This window comes from Corythoichthys intestinalis, chromosome 22, assembly GCF_030265065.1.
Source record: "Corythoichthys intestinalis isolate RoL2023-P3 chromosome 22, ASM3026506v1, whole genome shotgun sequence".
NCBI lineage: Eukaryota > Metazoa > Chordata > Actinopteri > Syngnathiformes > Syngnathidae > Corythoichthys > Corythoichthys intestinalis.
Window position 1 is genome coordinate 7,850,296 of NC_080416.1, and position 25,160 is coordinate 7,875,455.

The following is a 25,160-nucleotide window of genomic DNA, read 5'->3' on the forward strand; positions in this document are numbered from 1 at the left end:
AACTATTATTATGGATTGGTAAATTTCACTGTTTTATAGACTTGGACCACTATTGAACTAAACTTGTCCAATTTTTCCAATATCCACATTTTAGCATAAGTTAATGATATTTATCACTTTTTTTATGTACTGAGCAGTTTGATTGTTTGACCTTGGACCAGTACTGCACTGGAATTATTCAACTTTTCCCAGTGATTTCACATTTTAGTGTAAGTTAATGTTGTTTACTACTGTATCTCTTATTATGCATTGATACATTTCTGAGCTTCCCCGAGGATTTTTTGAAGTTGTGGTGGTGGGCTGCATCGAAGTCGGACAGCCTCACCATGTCGTGCCACGGCGAAATTGCATCATGTCATGACAAATGAGTTTTGTTTTTTTTTCACGTTTTTTCCGCCCAAGAAGAACTATAACAAAGATATATTTGAAATATTTCATTAGCCAGGCTAATGTTGTAGCTCTCAGCTATGGTACATGTACAGTATGCAAAATGCATAGCTGATTACAGCTACGTTACCCTACGTAATAATAACTTTTTTTCTCGTAGCAATAGTACGACTACATCTAGTAGTCCAGGGGTCAGCAACCCAAAATGTTGAAAGAGCCATATTTGACCGAAAAAACAAACTGATACAGAATGTCCGGAGACGCAGGGGTGCTGCGGGCTGCCGCGACACGCGACCGCTATCTCACGCAATCTCGCCCGTTCTCCCATTCTTCCTACTCACTTCCCTCCTACGTATCATCTCCCCAGTCCAATTGTCTCTTAAGGGGGCCACGTATAGTTACAAACATTACTATATACAATGAATAGGTTGCCACTGAACCCTTCACACGAGGCTGCCGCTAGTTTGCAAGGCGTGGCGGCTTTTATTTTGGTGTGGCGGTGAACCACAATCTTGTATGTGTTTGGGAAAACCTGCATTTAATGCTTGTTTAGACTTGGACGACTATTGCACCAAACCAGTGGTTCTCAATTCTTTTCTGTTACGCCCCCACAAGGAAGACGTAAATGTTTCGCGCCCCCCCCCCCCCCCCCCAAACTCTGCCGCCACTGTAAATAGTATCATTTGTCTATAATATTACTATTATTACTATAAGTACGCCTCTGCCTCATATTGTATCCTTTTTTCTATTAGAGAAAATAACAGAGATTAACTTATAAAGTATAACTTTATTAACATTGTTTTGTTTGTAACAGAAAAGATTTAACGCGCATCAATTTGCCTGAATTAAAAAAAAAAAAAAAAAAGTCACATCTAAACTGTAAAAATACACTCAAGGTACATTTTTGACCATTTGATACTGAAAAATAAAATCAGTAAATAATAACAAATTCAAATTGACTAGAAACATTAACTCATGAGGACAATATGCCCAAAAATTTGACCGAAAAAACAAAACTGAATAGAAAAAAAAAAAAAAAGGGTCTTTGGACAGAAGGACAGTTTTTATTTTCGCTGCTCGCTGCTCACAGTATCACATCCAGTTTGCAATGGAGTGGGGTTATTTTGTACTGAGCATGCTAACAGTGCTCACTGGTTTACTGATATAACACTGACAAAGCGGGACGATTTTTGGCAATATTCGGCACGTTTTCGCTGAAAAACAACCAAGCGGCTTATCAGTGAGATTGGGGTCTCATGTCTTTAAGTGGCGTCTTAATTGGTTTGGCTTCCGGCTGTCCGCTATAATCATTTTTAGACACAGTAAACAGTGGTCTTTCCTCATCTACCACTGTATTAAATGTCAAAGCCAAAAGGCAAACGGCCCGAAAAAAGCGCATTCTCGGCGGCCGAGGGAGAACCATAGGTGAGAGCGGTCGTCGTGACGATCCCAAGCCGAAAATGGCACTTCTCGGGCAGACAAGTGAGAACCGGAGAAGACAGTGGGTCGCTGCGTGAGTCCGGCCGGAAAACGGCTTTCGAAAACGGCGCACAGCTCTCCAGCTCTTCATGAGTCTCTTCCGTGTGCTCTTGCTTACTTCAAAAATACTGCGCGCATTTTGAAAATGAGAGCGCCACTGCCACCGATTGAGTGGATGTGCAAGTACACTTTATTCTAGTACGGCAAAAAAAAAAAAAAAAAAAAGCATGTTCCCCGAGGTCACACGCGCCATCCCTGGCATCGCTCTGCGCCCCCCTGGGGGGGCGCGCCCCAATATTTGAGAAGTACTGCACTAAACTAACATTTTCGACGAACTAGATTATAGCATAAATTCATGTTCATCTACTATTTTTTTTTACACAGTATTACCAAATTTGTAAGCTGTTTGGACTTGGACCACTATTGCACTATACAGAACTTTTTTTGTTTCTTTAGGACAAGTTGTCCGATAATTACTTTTTAACCGATATCCCGATATTGTCCAACTCCAAAAATCTGATACCCATATCAAACAGATACCGATATATGCTGTCGTTGATTTAACATATTATGGCTAATTGTATTGTGATGCCCCACTGGATGTTTTAATAATGATAAATGTAACAATTTCAAGATTTTACAAATAAATATTCTGTGAATATAAGAGAACTTCAACAGAAGTGTAGCTGCAGGCATCTTGCCTGGTATACCGGGACCGTCCGGCATATCAAATTCCGAGGGCGGAGCAAGCCACAGCAAACAGACAGCTGAGTGGACCAATCAGCGACGGGCAGACGTGACATTGTTAAAGTGACAAGTAATTAGCGTGAGCAGAGAATAGAGAAGTTTATTCAACATGGCTAGCGCGAGCCATGTTGACTGTTGTCAATGACTTGTTTCAATGTGTTTTTGGTAATTTAAAACTGGTTTTAAAGCGGATTGGAACATATTCTCGGCTCTCCCGTTCGCCATCTGTGTTGTTGTAGAAACGACTTTTGGCGCGGAAGAGGAACGTTACTCGTTAAGAGTAGTCACGCAAATAAACGAATCTGATTGGACGGTTGATTTTGTACCATGCTCGAGAGGCCGTTAATGGGTTGGGTCCCAAATTATTTCTCACAGTGTTTGAAAAATACAGGGAGAATAGTCTGGCTGTGCCAGGCAAGCAGGCATATGCATTCATGTTGAATACGTCATGCTTTTATTTTTAACCATAAGTGCGCCCGCTACGTCGCTAACCGGAAGGTTGACATTTTTTGTTGAGAAAGAGAGCAGTTGCATTCGGAGTTTCTCACGCATGTTATGTGCCCTGTACATCATTGACTGCCATTGGTTGAATGCAAGCTAAAGTGGTTAGCGCAACTTTGTATTGTATTTCGACATTAGCATCTGTGTTGCTATGCTAACGGACAAAATTTAATGTTTTATGTTGGTTCTACGGTGTTCTGAAAAGCAATTAACATCTGTGAATGGAACTGAAGCCTCATTTGCAATCAATGAGCGGTACATGAAGTTTTGTAAAAAAGTGCCTATATTGCAACACTATATTTTATGCTGAAATCAAAATAGTGCAAACATCAGTTGCAGTCAAATATACCCCAAAGTGCCACTAGGTGACGACAAAGCATTACAAATACAGGCAGGTGAAAGACAGACTAACCCACACAATGAATTGTCAAGGAGCTATTCCCAAAATGCATTTTGATGGGCTTTTGCACAGATTTTTTTTAAAATTAGTTTTCCATTTTTGCTAGTGACTATTTCTTTCCGGTAACGCAGTAGTTTTATTTCATGAGTTTATAATTAATTATTTTTCACACATTTATTGTTCATTTAATTTTGCGCTATGAATGCAAATGGTCCGCTCACATAACAATTAAAAGCATCTTAGTTTGGGACGTCCAATGATCATTGAGCATAACTGCTGCGCTAAACTGTCATTAGCCCTTCTACAAAGGCAGAAGGCTTCAACACCCACTTTGAAGGCATCATGCATACTGGCCCAAAACCAATAGTGAAAAACCTATGTCAATATTATCAGATTTAATTTAAAAATGCTTTTATCAGCTGGTAATATCAGGCAACCTTGGTTACAAATTAATGTTTTTTCATCAGCTTTTATGAAAGATTCATCTCTGACAGCAATTTGGACTTCAACAGCCTTTGAGCTGGTAGAGCTGACAGTCAATGATGTTCCACTGCCATTGATGTGTATATAGACCTTATTGTAAATATATACTGTTCATGATATTTTTTTGGGAGGTCAGCCATGGGGAAAAATACATTTAATGCTCTTTTCTCCATCCTTTGGCTGTCATTCAAATCCTAATATGAACTCAGATGTCATTGAGATGGAAAAGCTAAACGCCCATGACCCGTTTGCTCCCACATTTTCCAAACAGTGCCAAGATGTGTAACAGGATTACAGAAAATGCAATAAATTGTTTTGTTAGCTTTTTGAAGGAAACAGCAGAGGAACCTGTTGCTTTGGAAGCCTCACTCGTACATTTGCTGATTGCCAGCTGCTATTTTCGGCCCAGCCTGCGAGCGCCGCTTCTTCGCTGGCTGGCCGTGTAGTCGTGATTTGAGATGGATGATCCAATTATGCTTTCACAGGTGTACCTCAGCTCAGACATTTTAATCTAATGAAAAGTGAAAAGCTATAGGCGTTGCCGATCCAATATAAGTTGGAAAGTGTGGTATAGCGTGTTCCATTACTGTACTTATCGGAGCTGACACAAAGTGATAATTTTAATAGTCGATTAATCGTCGATTATTTTTGCGATTAGTCGACAAATTGTTTCATATATAAATCTTGTTTCAGGCTTAACAGTTTTAGCTATAAATTTCATTTGTATCTAAAACAATGAGAAAAGTTGAACTATTATTATTATTAGTAAGATATGTAACTATCATTTTTTTTCTAAAGCAAAATCAAAGGTTTGCAAATGTGAACTGTTTGTCGATAAATTGTGTCAGTCAAAAAGTTCATTTTTCTACACGAACTAGTTCAAATTGTGGTTCAAAATAAATGAACTTTAGTAGTCCTGTTCTTCTTGTTCACAGACAGCAATTATTTTATGCACTTCAACACTGAAACTGTGTCAGATTCGTGTTCATATTCAATTTCTAATTCGCGTCGGTAATGACCTGTTCGTAAAACTCGCTGAAATGTTGGTACTGGGCCGGTATTGTCAGATTTTGCGCCCCATCAGGAATTACAACTTTGCGGTTCTGTGCATGCGAGTAACGTTATATACGGTTGCGATTCCAAAGTAAATGCCAAAAACTTTCTATGAACAAAGGGAATATGTACTGTCAAGTTCAAATACGAATCCTTAGGTAGACATTTATAATATTACCCAAAATGAGGAGAGACAGCACTCAATTTAGTTCAAAAGCTTGCAAGGAGAAAGAGGGGGAAAATACACAGCTTCCGCCATCGGTCTAACTAGCCCCTCCTTCACCTCGTTTTTTATTTGGGATGTCCCTAGCAACAGATGGGTGTCTTTCCCTAAAACGGAAAAAGGGGAAGCAAGCTGGCGAGACCTCTTGTCTTTGTTTGGCTATGTGTCTCCATGTAGGTGGAATTATATACATATGTGTCAGCACATTTCAGCAAAGCAAAGCGGCCTCTTCTGCCCTTGACCAGGCAAGACAAAACATTCTTTTTTTGTGAACAATAATAATAATAAGCAAAAGCATTTCTTCATCGTGGCAGCAATTGATAAAAGAAAATATATAATAAAAACTTAATAACTATCTCATCAAATAAATATCATGAAGCCATAGCATTTGGTCCGTAATGAAATGCAACAATATAATTCCTTAAATGTATTGAAGTTGACCTATGGAACCTAAGCCAGTTTAAACCGGTCAGAATGACAAGGCAGTTTTATCAAGAGCTAAACATGTCTATAGTTATCAATCACTAAAATGTCTCTTACTGCAATCAATCATGGAACATACTATTATAGCAATCAATACTTTATTGTGAGCCTTCATTGGTAAAAGCAAATATTTAATAACCATTTATAATCATCCTTTCATTTATTTACGTTTGGTCATGGACGCACAAGAAAGAAAGTCTTCTTGCAGCAAGCATTTATTCACACCGTATTCATTTTCCACATGTCTGTTTATGATGTAACTTGTTTATTTATCAACTTTGGATAATATTGAAAGTAGTGCTGCAACGATTAATCGATTAACTCAAGTATTCGATTAGAAAAAAAATATTCGAATTAAATTTTGCTGCTTCGCGTATTCGTTTAAAGTGACGTTGTAATGGTTTATTTTGAAAATGTTTGCATTTACTTTTATTGATTTTGGTGGATACACTGCCTTCTCGTCTGGCTCAATTCACATGGCTGAATCCAGGTGCTCCCTATTAAGACCAACATAAGCTAAATTTTGTTTGAGCTAATGTTTTTTTTTTTTTTTTAATGAATTCGTAATTTAGTTTATAGGTACATTTAGCCTATTTTTGTGGGAATATGTATCTGAATCATTTTTTAAGTGCATTGTAAAAAAGTTAGCATTTAATAGCATTTAAACTAGCGGACTTTTGCGATGTAAGTTAGCCAATTGTTCTTTTGCTGTACATAGATCCTCATTTATTTATTTATTTTATACCGTTTGAGGCTCAGCTCAGGCGATTTAATTTTTCATGTTTCTTATCCGATTACTCGATTATTCGAACTAATGATTTATCGATTAATCGACGACTAAAATAATCGATAGCTGCAGCAAAGCAAAGAATGCTTATTCACCGCCATAAAACTTTAGGGAGCAACAGCTGCCGTATTTGCTAAAACAACACAGCTGTGATTGACAACTTGGGTTGGATAGGTTTTCGCTATTAAGGTTCGTTTTTTTAATAGTGTGTTTTAGCATATGGCTTTATCTGCAGTTTTATCTGAAAGGCTCTAATTCTGAATTCATAAACAAGGTTATGAACGCTGCTCACAACCGCTAAAATGAGCGGGTTCACAATAATGCTCATGAGACAGAAATATGATGCTTTCAGTGTTGTTTTCTTCAATGATGACGAGAACGAAAATATTTCGTCAACGAACAATTTTTTTCATGACGACCTGACGATGACTAGCTAAAAACGTGTCTTGGAAGACTAAAACATAACGAGACAAATGCTTGTTTTTTGTCTGATGAGATGAGAACAAGATGAAAATCCTACAGTTTCCATCATGAGTTCCCAATGTGTGACATTTTCTTATCGTATGTGTAGTTGTAGCACGCATTGTCGCAGTGTTTGGTCGTGTCACTCATGTGGCGTGCTGTGCCCGCTACCCACACACAGGCTCCAGACTTGCCGTTTGTGAAACACATGTCAGGGGCTGCTTGGTAAATATTTTCTTATCCTGGCTAGATATGCCATGTTGCTTTAGCCTTTAAAGGTCTGTGCTGAATGATCATCACTCAATAAATGTAACTTGTAGCGTTAGCATAGCGTTCACATTAGCATTTAGCGTGGTGAGTGTCGTCTTAAACTCTTGGAAAACTTTCTACATAAAGTTCGTGGCGTCGAGGTGAGTTTGATTAATAGGGAAAAAAATGTACTGTTTCCTCCGAGTGTGTTGTTGAAATTGCTGAAAACCTTCCATTTGTTTATTTATTTCAATCAATCAATCCATTTCTTTCTATAGCCTTTTACAAAAACCCGAAAGGTCCTCAAAGTGCTTTACAATGACGACACACATGGTTCATGATAAATAAAAGGCAGGAAAGTACTATACTATGACATTAAGAATATATTTATTTATTCATGGAATAAAACTTTTGAAGTTTAAGAACGAAAACATTTTTGAATAATTGTCGACTAAAACTGGACAAAGATGAACACATTTCAAATGACTAAAATATGACTAAGACTAATAAGCATTTTGGTCCAAAAGACTAAGACGAAAATTAAAAGGGCTGCCAAAATCAACAGTCGACGCGTTCATGCCCAACAATGTCAGCCATAGTGCTAACCCTCCATTTTTCAATCTTAAAAACAGATATTTCTGCTTTTAACAAATAGCAAAAATTTCCGCCTGAATCCATTTTCAATTTGTTGCCTCACCATCCGCCGTTAAATCCTGAGGGAAGTCTTATAGAGCACAGTCCTTTATTATCTAATGACGGCATTGCTGTTTATTAAATTATGTACTTTAAAAATTTATGACAGATTATTTCGCTCATCGTAAAAGTGGCCACAAACCAAGCTGTCCCTGCAGTCAATACCGTGGGGCCTTTAAGCAGAGAAACTAATAACAATAGTTAGGCTTTACAATTTGATGAGAGCAGAGAAGCGATCAAAACTAAACTAATAGCTCCAGCAGAAGAAAGCCAATTCAGCTAGTTTGTTGCTACTTTTATTTGAATAGCAATGCAGCAAGCTGCCAATACCTCTGGCTGTTCAAGGGAATAAAAGATTCAATTAAATTTGGCCACCAAGACACATAGATTATTAATTTGAAGGCTAACAAATACCTTTGTGCTAGGTCTCTTATTTGATTCATGCGTTTTTCTTAAAGATGATGAATGGTGGATTAAAAATTATTTTAGGAAAAAACACTTTACGTCATTTTATTATATTTGTGAAGATTTTTTTGGCTAGCATGGACAGTGATAGACTGTTATTATTTGCAGGCAAATGAGAAGCAAACTTCCTGATGCTGATGACGTTAGCAATATTTTAGCATCACATCATATCGTTAGCTTGCGGGCTATATACATCTTTTAAGTACAATTACAAGAAAAAAAAATATTGGACAAACACGTGACTGACTTTACCAGTGATTCATTGTTTTTCACCTGACAGGTTAGCTCGTACAGCACTGCAATCAGCCATTTTTGTTGTTTTGGCGTATGCGTCATTAGACGATTCGAGGACCGACTAGTTTTCCCTGAGACCTCTGTGACGTCATTTCAACACTTTTGGATTTGTAGCCATAAACTTGAATTCGTCCATAGACAAGATTCATAGTCATCGAAAAGAGAGTTGTATTAACATACCCACAAAAAAATCCGACGTCAAAATTTTACAAATGCCTAAACATGACCACGAATCCGTAAATATGAGTACGAATCTTTTATATATTAACATGAATGAGTAAATACAAGTACAAATATTTTTCAGACAAATCTCTCCCCATAGACCTCCAATCTATTTGATTTTTTTTTTTCCACAAACGAAAATGGACGAGGTTCACTATTTTGCGAGTAACTGCGTGAGCAAAACATGTGCAAAGGTTTCTCAATTATGGTCAATATTAAATATTCGGAGGAAAACAATTCGCAAAGCATTAAAGAGTATTTGAAGGTTCACTACTTTGTGAACAACTGCGTGGCGGAAAAAAAAATTCTCAAGGTACAGTTTGAAGAAATTTAGAGGTTTAGTCATCTTTAAACCATAATATATTTCTAGAGATTTTTTTTAAAACTCATTCTCTGCCATTATAGGTCCAATGTGTTTTAATTTGTCCACAAACAAGAATGTGGAAAAGTTCACTACTTTGTGAACAACTGCGTGAGCAAAACTGTCTTTCTCGGCCTACAATTTCAAGAAATTTGGGTATTTTAACCGTCTTCAGTCTATAATAATGAGATATTTATATATTTTAGTTCTCAAATCTTTTGCTGCCATTGACCATGATAGACGTCCAATCCATTTTGACTAGGGCCATGTCTACACCTAGCAGGTTTTTTTTTTTTTTTTTTTTTTTAAACCGAGGATCCTGCCCTAATGTGTTTTTTTCAACCGATGATCCTTCCCTAATACGTCGGGGAAAAAATACAGTGCTGGCCAAAATTATTGGAACCCCTGCAATTCTGTCTGATAAAGCTCAATTTCTCCTAGAAAATGATTGCAATTACAAATGCTTTGGTAATAATGTCTTCATTTGTATTGCTTCCAATGCAATAAACAAAAAGAGAATGAAAAAAAAATTTTAATCATTGTCATTCTACACAAAACTTAAAAAACGGGCCGGACAAAAGTATTGGCACCCTCAGCCTAATACTTGTTAGCACAACCTTTAGACAAAATACCTGCCCATGCTACCTCACAATTTTGCTTCTCAAGTCCTCAGACAGTTCTTTGGTCTTCTTTCTTTTCTCCTTGTGCAATGTGGTACACACAAGGACACAGGACTGAGGTTGAGTCAACTTTAATCCATTTTAACTAGCTGCAAGTGTGATTTAGTTATTGCCTGTTATGTGCTACAGGTAAGTAACAGGTGCTGTTCATTACACAAATTAGAGAAGCATCACATGATTTATCATAGGTGGCAATACTTTTGTCGGGCCCATTTTTGGAGTTTTGTGTAAAATGATAATGATTTGGTTTCTTTTTTTCCCCCCATTCTCTTTTGTTTTTTTTCCCTTGCAAGCAAAATAAATGAAGATATTACTAACAAAGCATTTGTGATTGAAATCATTTTTATCTGACAGAATGGCAGGGGTGGCAATACTTTTGGCCAGCGCTGTACATATATCCACACCAGCACGTTTGTTGAAAAAAAAGCTTCCACAGCCAACCACATTCATTCATTTTCATGTCCATTCATAACAATGCGTGAAAAATAATTATCCATAATACCCCTATCCTTCAATATGGAGCACCGAAACAGTTTGTAAATAAATGAAGCAAAAAAGCACCTCTCTAATTTCCTCCAAATGTAAACATTGGTCTCATGTGTGACGTATGGACAAAGTTTGTCGCATTCGGTGACATTTCCACAGTTAAATCTTCGGTTATCAGTGTCCACATGATGGCACCACAAATGCACAATTCACACATCTTCACTTTGGGCGCAGTTTTCAAGAACCGTCATTTAAATGTGCGTGTGGATGATAGGCCAAACCGTAGAAATAGTTCTTCTTTTTGCCAAATACCCTGCTACGAGTCAAGTCTCACAATCAAAATGAATTTGACATCTACCGCCGTCAATGGCTGAAAACAAATTAAGTATTTCCAGAAGCACATTTACTTGTTTTTTTTATGGTACTACTACATCACCGCCTGCTGTTTTTCAGATGTGCCGCGTGTGTAATGTAGAGGAACTCGCACCTGGACCTTGTCGGTGTATTTTGTGCGCGCCTAAGTGTGTGTGAGTGTTTAAGGTTGCTTAAAGTTGCTGAGACAGCCAGAACAGCACACAGGTTCTTCCAGCTTGGCCACAGTTCACTGAGTGAAGAATGGCTTTGCCACAAATCCCGCAGTGCTGCCAAAAGGACTAGCCTGACTTTATTCCCCCTCTGTCTGTGTCTCTATTACTCCACCTACAGTGTGTACTGTTTTCCTTGTTGTACGTTCAATCTTAGTTCATTTGTCCTGTTTTGTGTGCAGGGAACACCATGATGATCATTGTGGAGAGCTTGACTAATGGGGCCTTGGATTCATTCCTTAGGGTGAGTTGTCTTTATTTATATTTGGGGTAGGAAAAAGCACATTTAAAATGTCAAAGTAGCAGAGTGTAAAGATAATGAAAAGGCTAATGGGAATTAAATATTGTTAAAAATTTAGTCCCACTTTGATCGTTTACTGCTTTTGGCTGGGATAGACGTCCAAACTGGGTGGCCCTTCCTCATAAGAGCCGCAGTAGGTCCTGGTTTTTGTTCCTACCAATCTAGCACAGACCGCTTAACCAATCAAGTTTCTGCTACAGCAATCAGCACCTGATTGCAATCAACTTATTTCACTTAAGAGAAACCAGATTGGTAAAAACTAGGGCTGTCAAACGATTAAAGTTTTTAATCGAGTTAATCACAGCTTAAAAATTAATTAATCGTAATTAATCACAATTCAAACCATCTATAAAATATGCCATATTTTTTGGTAAATTATTGTTGGAATGGAAAGATAAGACACAAGACGGATATATACATTCAACATACGGTACATAAGTACTGTATTTGTTTATTATGACAATAAATCCTCAAGATGGCATTTACATTATTAACATTCTTTTTGTGAGAGGGATCCACGGATAGAAAGACTTGTAATTCTTAAAGGATAAATGTGACTTTGTATATTGTGACTAAATATTGCCATCTAGTGTATTTGTTGAACTTTCAGTAAATGATACTGCAGCCATTTAACTTCTGCCCAAATGCATGATGGGAAGTGCAACCATGACTGTGCGTAGGGCTACCAATTGATATGTCTTCTCTGCGTTGGGAAAGAACATAGGGTGTTAAGAAAATGATCAGCTACTACCTTACTTCCCCATATTCCCATGTTATATTTAATTGCTGAGAGAGGTATTGTAAGGCTTTAGCCACATAAAAAACGGCTACAAAGGCTGTCAAAATTCTCTCTACTCATTATACGCTGCCTTTTAGCGCTATATATAGGTAAAACGGCGTCATTATAGATTGAATGCGACAATGCGTGAGTGGGTCGTGCAGCGCATGCGCTAATTACTTAACGTGATTAATTTTAAAAAATTCATTACCGCCGTTAACGCAATAAATTTCATAGCCTTACTTTGAGCCAAATCTACTCTGGATGAGTTTAAGACATTTTGTCTGTAACGTTAAATACAATTAGAAAACGGTTTAAATAAAAAAATATATATATATTTTAAAAAAAAGGCATGTCCGATAATTTTTTGCCGATTCCGATACTTTAAAAATGACGTGATCGGACCCGATCGATCGGGACATCTTTAGCTTATATAATTAATTGAAGGTTGACTTTTTTTGTATTAAAAAACACTTTTTTTGTATTGGTTGGATGAAATATGCTAATTTTTTGAGATTTTTGTTTTTTCTTAACTTTTGTACCAAAATCATCAATATTAAAACAATAAAAGGCTTCAACTACTTCAGTTGTGTGTAGTGAATCTAAAATATATGAAAGTCTAATGTATATCAGTACATTACAGAAAATAATGAACTTTATCACAATATTCTAATATTTTTGAGAAGGACTAGTATATGTAGCTTACTTGTTTTATGAAAAAAAAAATGTTGACATACAATGAAATATGAAAGAAACAGCAGTAACTGCATTATTTAATTAGATTTTACAAAGGATGTGATTTATTGTGCGCAAGTAGTAATAACATGTTACAGCAAAACTATAAAATCACTCTATTTTTCCCCTCTCCGAGTTCAGCAGTGCTTGTTAGCAACTAATGGAAAATATTTACGATTACACACAAATGGAATCCTCTCTGAACCACCGACGTGTGGTTTATACCGATATGAATTAATAGCCTGCTTGTTTTTATTCCCTTAATGAAGGCATTTCATCCGCCCGAGTGCAAAACAACACTTTTTTTGTGATTCTAACCCAAAAATTGAATCCTTCCACGGTTTGTTTTTGACTCTTCCATTGACTATATCCTTTCCTTTTAATGCCCCGAATCCCAGAAACACGAGGGTCAGTTGAGCGTAATGCAGCTGATGGATATGCTGACCGGCGTGGCATCGGGGATGAAGTACCTCGCCGAAATGGGCTTTGTTCACAAACGCCTGGCTGCGCACAAGGTAAGAGAGCAGCTGCCGCGCCGTCCAATAACAGACTACAATGTGTAGGTTGACGTATGTCTCAAGATGGCCAGGAGAATACCATTTGTCCTTGTCTTGAACCCTGTTTGACAGTCATTTGTCAGTAGCTTATTTGAGGAACACACGAAGCCGAAAATGACGAGACAATGCTGTCAAAATCATTTTGTCACAAGGATTCGCTCTGTCAGTTTTGTTCCTTTTTAAAAAGTTGCAAAGCTGTCAAAACTGCACATTCGCTTGTCGTACTTGTCTGGGAAACAATGAATTTACAGTATGATGTGTATGTTTGTGTCTCTGGTGTAAAGGTTCTGGTTAACGGCAACCTGGGCTGCAAAGTGTCTGGATTCAGACCTCTTCAAGAGGACAAGATAGAGGCTATATACACTACGCTGGTATGGAAATGGAATTTCATTTGAAAGTATTCATATTAACATCTCATTAAGACGTCAGTTCACGTTTGCGTGCCTGATGTTTTTTTAATAAGAGTGGGATAAAATCATTAGCTGTCAGGGTTGTTTGAGGTCATATGATTTAAATGGAATAAAAAGGAGGGAGAAGTAAATATTTCTGGATTATGAAGTTCAATTAAAGGAGAATGTTAGTCATTTATTTTGTAAAATAAATAAGACCCATAAAAAAGAAGAGGACCTTAAAAAGTTGAATGCGACTATAAAATGACTATTAAAAATGACTGTATTTACGGCAACAATTTAAAATAATAATAATAATTCACAGTATATAAAAAAAATTATACTGTATTTTCAATATTATTTTTTTCCACCAATGTTCATTCATTCAGTCATCTTCTGTTCCGTTATTCCTCACGAAGGTCGTGGGGGTGCTGGAGACTTTCCACCAATATTTTCTTCGGTAACACTTTACAATAAGGGTCTCTTAATTAACGCTTGTTAATGCATTTTTAGACAACAAATAATGTTCAAGTACCATTATAATAATTCATATAATCCCTGATCTAACATTAACTCATTCACTCCCAGCCATTTTCACCGGAGCAAGGCCCTTCGCTCCTGGCTGTTTTACTGGTTTTTGACTGATTTTGCAAGGCCCAAGACCCACCTTCAGCTTTTGGGCAGAGGGCAACAGATTTTGATTTAAAATGTCCTGGTATTTCAAAGCATTCATGATGCCATGCACCCTAACAAGGTTCCCAGGGTCTCATCTGACCAGAGCCCACGGTCCCAGTTGAAGCCTTGGACCGTGTGTATTTTTATGTGAGGCCAAGATTGAGCTTTTTGGCAACAAACACTCTAAGTGGGTCTGGTGTGCCACGAAAGATGCGCATGCTGAAAAGCACCTCATACCCACTGTGAAGTATGGGGGTGGGTCAGTGATGCTGTGGGGCTGTTTCGCTTCCAAAAGCCCTGGGAACCTTGTTAGGGTGCATGGCATCATGAATGCTTTGAAATACCAGGACATTTTAAATCAAAATCTGTTGCCCTCTGCCCGAAAGCTGAAGATGGGTCGTCACTGGGTCTTTCAGCAAGACAATGACCCTAAACATATGGCCAAATCTACACAGAAATGGTTCACCAGACACAAAATCAAGCTCCTCCCATGGCCATCTCAGTCCCCAGACCTTGTTTTGTTGGCAAAAGGGGGTTGTACAAAGTATTAACACCACAGGTGGTAATAATTGTGACACACATTATTTGATGTCAAATAATTTTTTTCTTTATGTGGGATTTTTTCCCCACTGAATGAATGCACTTGTATTGAAGGTTGGATTTTCCTCTTTTTTTTCCATTAGGGTCCCATATTATTTGAATAAAAAATATATATATTAGAAGCTAAAAAACACATCTTTTTCAGGGGTGCCAATAATTATGGAGGGCACTGTAAGTATCTCTTTCCAATACTAAATCTGAATAAATACATTGAGCACACCAAGAAAAACAATTTTTTTGGATGTAAATAAGCTCCGCTCCTACTTCGCTGATTTCAATTATTGCACGATGTCCCCATTAATTGCGAAAAACAAGGGATCACCATAAATATAGATAGATATTTTTTTAACTAATTGCGAGTATATATAATTTTTTTTTTTCGACCAAGATTTTCAATTTTCCCAAAAAATATATCTATAATCGTTATCATTCAACAAAAAGATTTTTGCTTTGAAAAATGTGGGGTTTTTTTGCCCAAATTAATTGTTTTCAGTTATAATTTGTAATCGAGATAAATTGTCCAAGAAAGTTTTTTCCGGTCCTTTAATTGACTGTTATGCAATGTGTTTAACATTTACAGTGCTTTACGTGCATTATTTGTTATATTTTTTTCAGATTTTTAAACATTTTTTTATCGTCTACATTTAAACTTTTTTGTCGTCCTCTATTACCGAACAGCATGGCGGAAAGAGCGTAGTTCTGTGGACCGCTCCGGAAGCCATTCAATACCATCGCTTCTCCTCGGCTTCCGACGTGTGGAGCTTTGGTATCGTCATGTGGGAGGTCATGTCCTACGGGGAGAGACCCTACTGGGATATGGGCAACCAAGATGTAAGTGTATTGCGAGAGAAAACACTTGCTCCATTGTTCCCAGTTCCGTTTTTTTGACCATTGGTCACCTCCCTTCGCATCAACTCTGCATCCATAGCCAGCCGGGATCTTATTAACAGGAAACTGCATTCGCTCTAAAAGCTTTTCCGGGCCTAAGCCTCCACTTTAATTCTGCATCAGCTCCATAACCAATCCAGTTTTCTCCTAAGGAAGCGGTGACCTCCTTCCGCTGGCCTCCGCCTGTCCTTCCTCTTCGAAAAAAAGTGCTGGAAAATCCCTCTTTACATTCAGCTTCTTGCGGAAAATGACGAGCGGGGGGTTTTCTATTTCAAGGCTTGAGGAGATTGCGGTCGATAGGACTCCGACTGCCGCTATTATTTCCAAGTGAATAGAGCGGTTTGCTCTGTTTTGCAGTTCACCCCTGTCACTTTTTGGCCTTTATAATGTTTAGTGCCTTTGACGGTAATAGACGTCCTGTCCATTTTGATTGGGAGGGCAATCCAGTCAAAATGGATTGCATGTCTATCACTGTTAATGCCAGTTAATATATTGATTAGGGCTGTCAAACGATTAAAATTTTTAATCGAGTTAATTACAGCTTAAAAATTAATTCATCGCAATTCAAACCATCTATAAAATATGCCATAGTTTTCTGTAAATTATTGTTGGAGTGAGAGATAAAACACAAGACGGATATATACATTCATCATACTGTTCATAAGTACTGTATTTGTTGATTATAACAATAAATCAACAAGATGGCATTAACATTATTAACATTCTCTTAAAGCGATCCATGGATAGAAAGACTTGTAGTTCTTAAAAGATAAATGTTAGTACAAGTTCTATACGTTTTATATTAAAACCACTCTTAATGTTTTCGTTTTATTAAAATTTGTAAAATTTTCAATAAAAAAAAATAAACTAGTAGCTCGCCATTGTTGATGTCAATAATTACGCCATGCTTACTCATTGTGCCGAAAACCCATAAAATCATTTGGGCCCAAGTGCCAGCAGAGGGCGCCAAACACCAAAAAAACAAGTAACCATCAAACATTACACTGCTGTCATTTTAATCTGTTTGAGCGGGGCATGTGTGTTAATTGCGTCAAATATTTTAACGTGATTAAGTTAAAAAATTAATTACCGCCCATTAACGCGATAATTTTGACAGCCCTAATACTGACAAAGAAAAAGTAGCTGTAAATAGTCGTGACTACCTTGTAATGCTACTTGGTCATTTAGAATACTTTTTAGTTCTACTTCTGTTGATGCTGTTGTTATTGCGGAATAAAAAAAAGAAATCGAGAATGAACATGAAGTTACTTTGATAATATGGCAGCCAATGAATTAATATTTTTTCATCTAAATTTTTTATACAGAGCCCAGTAAAGGGACATCGACAGAAATAAAATAAATTTAAGCAATCTAGTGCGCACCAGTTTTTTCTCGTGCGCGCCAGATAAACATTAGCATTATATTGCGTTTAAGCTAGCAGACTTTTGCCATCCAAGTTAGCCAAATGTTGCATTGTGGCAATTGACTGACTTGCATAGTAAACGTCCGCTAGTTTAAATGCTATATAATGCTAATGTCTATTAGCTAATTAGGTTATTGGTTAATTGTTGCGTTGTTGAAATTGGCTGACTTGCATAGCAAAAGTCCGCTAGCTTAAATGCTATATAATGCTAATGTTTACAACAATTGGCTAACTTGCATAGCCAAGTCCACTATCTTAAATGCTATGTAATGTTAACCCTTTGATGCCAGCAATATGATGCAATTATCAGAGAATCCCAAAATTTGAAAAATAAGGTCCTAATGAAACTTTTTTTTTCAAATTTGTAAAAAGAAAAGTCAAAAATGAATATGTAATAAGCGCTCAGATATCTATAACCTTTGCTAAATCCTGTTTGTTTTTTCATGGACCCTGCAGATGCAGGTGTTGACTTGCATCAATCTTTTTTTTTTTTTTCAAAAAGAAATGTCAAAATTCTGAATTAGTCTCAAAATCATGACATTTTAGGTGTATCAAATGTGATACATTTGGCAATATAGGGTTAAGATTGTTTCTGGTGCCCGCCAGACTGGTTTTTTTTCTGCGCATCAGCTTACCTTTCTCTTTCACCCTCCTCTCGCCCAACCACGCCCGCAAACCAGGCTACTCAGAGGCCCTGGTGCGGTTACACCCCCAGCACTCCCGCCCAAAGTTCCGCCCCTGCATTGAAGATAAATCTCAATTCATCGAGAATAGTTGCCGAAAATGATCGCAAAATCACTGTGATGACCCTTTATCATTTACTGCGAGTCCTCCCAGTTGAAATGTATCGCTCAATGAATCGAGATTATAAAGAAGTGGCTTTAATGGTCTGAATCCTGATTGAAACTGATTGGACATCTATCACCATCAACGCCATAAAAGACAATCTACTTTACCAGTGTTCCCGTTTGTCGAACATGACCACGTCCCCCCGGACTTGCTCAACGGTCGTTTCCCCTCCATCGAGCTAATGCAGTTCCCATTCAAAAGCCATTCAGCATAACACCTCAGCGGGGATTTCATCTTATCCGGTCCCTCTCCTGATTCACTCCAGCAACTAGCTTCTCCTGAAAAAAGAACTAAAAGTCAGGCCATAATCATCCAAATGACATCTATCAGCCGTATTATTTCCTGAAAACACTCTCCCTTCCCTCAATCTCGGCCGCATTGGGCTGCTTAAGCTCCCGCCTCCCTAAAGAGCATTCATAAAATGCTTTTCAGCATTTGACATTTTCCATTTAATCAAAGGCAGCGAGGTAAAGGGCACAATGAATTACAGGTGGACGGGCCAACCAACAATCCCGTTATGATATAATGTATCAATTCAAAGCGGATTAATATCCCGGCCGCGCTACAAGCTTTGGCCTGTGACCCCGCAAATGGGAAACTTTGATGATACGGGAGGAAACTTTGTCGCGCTTTGTACGAATAAGAGCCACGGGAAAAAAATAGAAGGTTGCTTGCACCCGCTGATTATCTCATGCATACTAATTTTGGACGTTCAAAAATGGAACACGGTAATAATGGGTTGCTTTTTAGAGCCTGCACCTGCATATTGGATGCGTATTACACTGACTGCAATTTGCACGCGTATCAGCGAGCTGGATCTTTTCCATATAGTGAATTTTATCATCACGTATCATTGAATTAAATGGAAACACATTATCAGGAAGGACTTTCACAAGAAATCATTTAAACGCATTGGCGAGAAGTTAACAAATAAAAAGTATCGGTAAATAGTTGAGTTGTCCGCTAATTACTTTTTGATAGGGCTGTCAAACGATTAAAATTTTTAATCGAGCTAATCACAGCTTAAAAATCAATTAATCGTACTTAATCGCAATTCAAACCATCTATGAAATATGCCATATTTTTCTGCGAATTATTGTTGGACTGGAAAGATAAGACACAAGACATATATATACATACAACATACTGTACGTAAGTACTGTATTTGTTTATCAAACAATAAATCAACAAGATGGCATTAGCGTTAACATTCTGTTAAAGCAATCCATGAATAGAAAGGCTTGTAGTTCTTAAAAGTTAAATGATAAATGTTAGATAAATGTTATTATCGAAAAGAAGTATAGAAATTGTATAATAAAACTAGGGCTGTCCAAAATATCGCGTTAACGGGCAGTAATAAATTTTTTAAATTAATCACGTTAAAATATTTGGCGCAATTAACGCACATGCCCCGCTCAAACAGATTAAAATGACAGTACAGTATAATGTCCGCTTGTTACTTGCTTTTGTGGTGTTTGGCGCCCTCTGCTGGCGCTTGGGTCCAACTGATTTTATGGGTTTAAGCACCATGAGCATTGTGTAATTATTGACATCAACAATGGCGAGTTGCTAGTTTATTTTTTGATTGAAAATTTTACAAATTTTAATAAAATTATTAATTATTAATGATAAATTATTAATTTTATTGATTATCTATTATTAATTTATTGTTATTTGTTTATTATTTATTTATTATTATTATTTATTTATTATTAAAAGATAAATGTTAGTACAAGTTATACAAATTTTATATTAAAACCTCTCTTAATGTTTTCGTTTTATTAAAATTTGTAAAATTTTCAATCAATAAATAAACTAGCAACTCGCCATTTTTGATGTCAATGATTACACAATGCTCATGGTGCTTGAACCCATAAAATCAGTTGGACCCAAGCGCCAGCAGAGGGCGCCAAACACCAAAAAAAGCAAGTAACAAGCGGACATTTTCTGCACTGTCATTTTAATCTGTTTGAGCGGGGCATGTGCGTTAATTGCGTCAAATATTTTAACGTGATTAATTTAAAAAATTAATTAGCGCCCGTTAACGCGATATTTTTGACAGCCCTAGTTTTATCATAAAATTTCTATACTTCTATTCGATACTAACATTTATCTTTTAAGAACTACAAGTCTTTCTATCCAAGGATCGCTTTAAGAGAATGTTAATAACGTTAATGCCATCTTGTTGATTTATTGTTATAATAAACAAATACAGTACTGACTGTCTCAGGAAATTAGAATATTGTGTATTCTAATTTCCTGAGACAGTCCTGTATATATACACAGGACTGTCTCAAAAAATTAGAATATTGTGTATTCTAATTTTCTGAGACAGTCCAGTATGTACTGTATGTTGAATGTATATATCCGTCTCGTGTCTTACCCTTCCATTCTAACAATAATTTACAGAAAAATATGGCATATTTTATTGATGGTTTGAATTGCGATTAATGACGATTAATTAATTTTTAAGCTGTAATTAACTCGATTAAAAATTTTAATCGTTTGACAGCCCTAATTAAAACCCCTCTTAATGTTTTCCTTTAAATAAAATTTGTAAAAATTTTAATCAAAAAATAAACTAGTAGCTCGCAATTGTTGATGTCAATAATTACTCAATGCTCATGGTGCTTAAACCCATAAAATCAGTCGCACCCAAGCACCAGCAGATGGCGACAAAATTCCAAAAAACACAAGTAACAAGTGGCCATGACTTGTGCTGTCATTTTAATCTGTTTGTGCGGGGCATGTGCGTTAATTGCGTCAAATATTTTTACAGGATTAATTTTAAAAATTAATTACCGCCCGTTAACGCGATAATTTTGACAGCCGTACTTTTTTAACCAATATCCCGATATTGTCCAACTCCAAAAAGCCGATACTGATATACAGCGGTATGAAAAATTATCTGAACCTTTTGAAATTTCTCACATTTCTCCATAAAATCATCATCAAATGCAATCTGATCTTTGTCAAAATCACACAGATGAAAAAAAACTGTCTGCTTGAACTAAAACCACCTAAACATTTATAGGTTTTCATATTTTAATGAGGATAGTATGCAAACAATGACAGAAGGGCGGGGGGGGGGGGGGGGGAATAAGTAAGTGAACCCTCTGCCTAAGGAGACTTAAAGAGCAATTGAAACCAATTTTTTACCCAAAACAACTTGTCAAAAAAGTCATGTGTGTGCCCAATCACTGATGAGTGGTTTAAAGCTGCCTTGCCCACTATAAAACAAACACCTGGTAAGAATTGTCTTGATGAGAAGCATTGTCTGATGATGGGCATCATGGCTCGGTCAAAAGAGCTGTCTGAAGACTTGCAATCAAGGATTGTTGATTTGTATAAAGCTGGGAAAGGATACAAAACCATCTCTAAAAGTCTGGATGTTCATCAATCAACAGTCAGAGAAGTTTTCAAATGGAGAGAGTTCAGCGTAGAATAAGAAGTAAATGAGACGTAAAAAAGAGCCCTAGAGTGTCTGCTAAAGACTTACAGGAATCACTGGCACAATACAATATCTTTGTGCACACATCAACTATATGTAAAACTATGGCCAAAAATGGTGTTCATGGGAGGACTCCACGGAGGAAGCCACTTCTGTCTAAAAAAACATCGTTGCTCGTTGTTCGCAAAAAGGCACTTGGACACGACACAGAAGTTTTGGCAAAATATTTTGTAGACTGATGAAACCAAAGTTGAATTATTTGGGAGTAACACACAACGTCATGTGTGGAGGAAAAATGGAACAACACCAACATCAACACCTCATCCTCACTGGGAAGCATTGTGAAGGGAGCAAAATGATTTGTGGATGTTTTGCTACCTCAGGGCCTGGACAACTTGCAATTATTATTGGAAGAATGAATTCAAAAGTTTATCAGGGTGTTTTGCAGGAAAACCTGAGGCCGTCCGTCAGACATTTGAAGCTAAAAAGAGGATGGATGCTTCAACAAGGCAATGATCCAAAACACAGAAGTAAATTAACTTCAGAATGGTTTCAGGAGAAAAAATACACGTTCTGTAGTGGCCAACTCAAAGTCCAGACTTGAACCCTATTGAGATGTTGTGGCATGACCTAAAGACAGCGATTCATGTCAGACATCCGAGGAATCTGACTGAACTACAGCAGGTTTGTTGAGAAAAATGGGCCAAGTATAATCCTGATCGATGTGCCAGACTGATCTGCAGCTACAGGAAGTGTCTGGTTGAAGTTATTGTTGCCAATGGGGGGGGGGCACAAAATATAAAATGTGATGGTTCACTTACTTATTTTCCCCCTTCTGTCATTGTTTACATACTATCCAAATTAAAATATGAAAACTTATAAATGTTTGGGTGGTTTTAGTTAACCCTTTAAGGTCTGGGCCTATTTTGTCTGATTTTGCATGCCTTTGAAGTTGCCTTTATATTTCAAAGAAAGAATTGTTTACGATGGCCTGGTTTGGTCCCTTTTTTTGTGACACCTTGAACTTCATGTCCAAATTGTTGTTTCCTTCACTGATCAATTATAAATCATCATTTTGGGCCCAAAAAGACCAAAAATTCCAAAATCGTTTTGTCAGAATTTTTAATATTGATGTCCAATTGACAACCAAACATGCGTAACGAACCGTTTTGAAACTTTGTAATATTTATTCAACATGTTAGGATGAACATTCAACCAAAAAAATTTCGAATAAATAGTCTTATATTTGACAATTCAACATAAACAACAGGTATAGCCATAGGCGTTTTTTGCCTTTATACATGCTCCAGTCAAAACAGGTTATATACAGCAGACCTAACAGTGAAGAACAGTGAAAAAATATATACCATCTAACACAAAAAGTGTTTAGAGGCCATCTCTTTATGAGTTTAGGTATTGCGGCCAATCGCCTGATGAAAACTATGTACACACAATCAAGCTTCTTGAACACACATTTATATACACAAATTGAGAAGATTGATGTGGGAAAAAATATATATATAACATTGGGGGGGGGAAAAGCATTTTCAAAAATATTTACAATAAACAAGTTAAATTTTTTTCAGTCATGCCACTCCGAAAAGCAGTTTCGTCCTGGAATTAGACACGGCTACATCACACAGCTCACACTTCCATGGGGTGTCGGTCCTCTTTCCACCCTTCCATTTTCATTTCACTTTGCTTTCATTGTCACTATAAATGTACATGAAAATAAGTCAGTATTTATGAAAATAATAAAGTATAAAATAAAAATATATACAGCAATAAATAATAATGGAAATCTATATGTATGACAATAGAAAGAATACCATAGCTGAATATGTGCTACATCCCTAATCTTCATATAGAAAGAAGAACACCACAAATTATAAATTCCTGCCTGGGATACCCACAGTGCACGTACGACTTTGATCTGATATGCACATTTTATTATTATATACACAAACACACACTTATATTGCATCAAAATTAACTCTGTCTTGCAATATCAAAAGAAACTTTCAAAAGAAACGTTTTCAGCATGAAAAAAAAGAGTGAGTTGGTTTACCTCTGCTCGTCGATGGCGTCACCCACGTGTTCAAATCCGTCACTATCTTCACTCGAGGACTCTTCCGAAGAAGACGATGATGACGAATTTGGACCATCCTCTTCCTCAAGTTGATCAGAAGCACAATTGCTTGCGCTAAATTTAGTTTTCCGTTCATTGTCAAAGTCACACAAAGTCGCTGCTCGATCCAGCAGTATCCAACTGGCCGTCGCTCGCCACCTCGCTGCTTCAGAACACTCCTCCTCCCTCTCGTTCGGTTGAACCTCGCACCGCAGTTATATTTATAAAAAAAAAAACGCATTTTGTGCTTCCACTGTGACTTCGAAAGGGTTCGTTTGATTTGTGTTTTTTTCATGGAGCTTCCGTTTTGTAAAAGGACTAGAAATGATGGAAATATAGACATAAACAAATGACCCATGCAGCGTTTTAATGTTTTTTTGAGAGGACAATAAAACTATAAAACTTAAATGACAATATCTCACGTTCTAGTTGGTCGATTGACTTCAAATAATAACGAGAGTAAACCGCAACTTCCGCACTTTAAAACGAGACCAACCAACGGCATGTGGGTGACGTGATTAAAACGTCAAACGTTAAAACGTGATTCAAAGACGACGTGCGCTGAGGACGCGCCGGCGCGTCCTTCGACTCTCAAGGGTTAAAGCAGACAGTTTTTTCATCTGTGTGATTTTGACAAAGATCAGTTCACATACGATGGTGATTTTATGCTGCAAAACGAGAAATTACAGTAGGTTCAGATACTTATTATTATATTTATTTATTATATTATATTTTGACGGTTCATTCACTGATTAGACAACTTTAATTTTGACCTGATAACTGTCCAAATCCTTCTTTTTAAAGCTATTTAGTCACAAATATTTAATAATTGTACATCTTTGTTTTATTGTTTTGAAAAAAAATGTTTTTTTTATTTACATATTTATAGTATAAAAGGTAATAAACAGTATATATTGTTTGTACTTTTTAAAAAATCTATTAATAAAAAAACGTGGAAAAGGTAAGTATTAATTACTGTTAATAATAATTTAATAAAGTGATGAATATATAATAATTAAATATTATTTATATAATATATATCACATATATATTATAATGAATAATAATAAATTATTAATATAATTAGGCAGTTAATTAATTAATTTATTAGGAAAGCAATTACTATTTTTAAAATGTATGTTTAATGATTTTAAAAAAAAAAAAAAAAAAAAAAAAAAAAAAACTAAATATTCTCTGATTAAATGAGATAATATGATGTCAATACGTATGATATACTTTTGCTAGCTACACAAAATGTGGCGGGCCGTATTTAGCACCCCAAATCTTTAGTTGGCACCTCTCTTCTAGCCATTTAGTTAATGTTAACTTTGATCTCTTCTAATGTCA

The 25,160-nt window shown here is 36.7% G+C and overlaps 1 protein-coding gene across 2 annotated transcripts in view; it reads left to right on the top strand.

The window, feature by feature from the left end:
• The window catches only part of LOC130910911 (ephrin type-A receptor 7-like), a 747,396-nt gene that overhangs the window by 715,639 nt on the left and 6,597 nt on the right, over positions 1-25,160 (top strand). For both annotated transcript variants that reach the window (XM_057828557.1, XM_057828559.1), the window contains 4 exons: positions 11,222-11,283; positions 13,252-13,368; positions 13,695-13,781; positions 15,753-15,905. In XM_057828557.1, the coding sequence (XP_057684540.1) occupies positions 11,222-11,283; positions 13,252-13,368; positions 13,695-13,781; positions 15,753-15,905 (419 nt within the window). The remainder of the gene's footprint in view (positions 1-11,221; positions 11,284-13,251; positions 13,369-13,694; positions 13,782-15,752; positions 15,906-25,160) is intronic.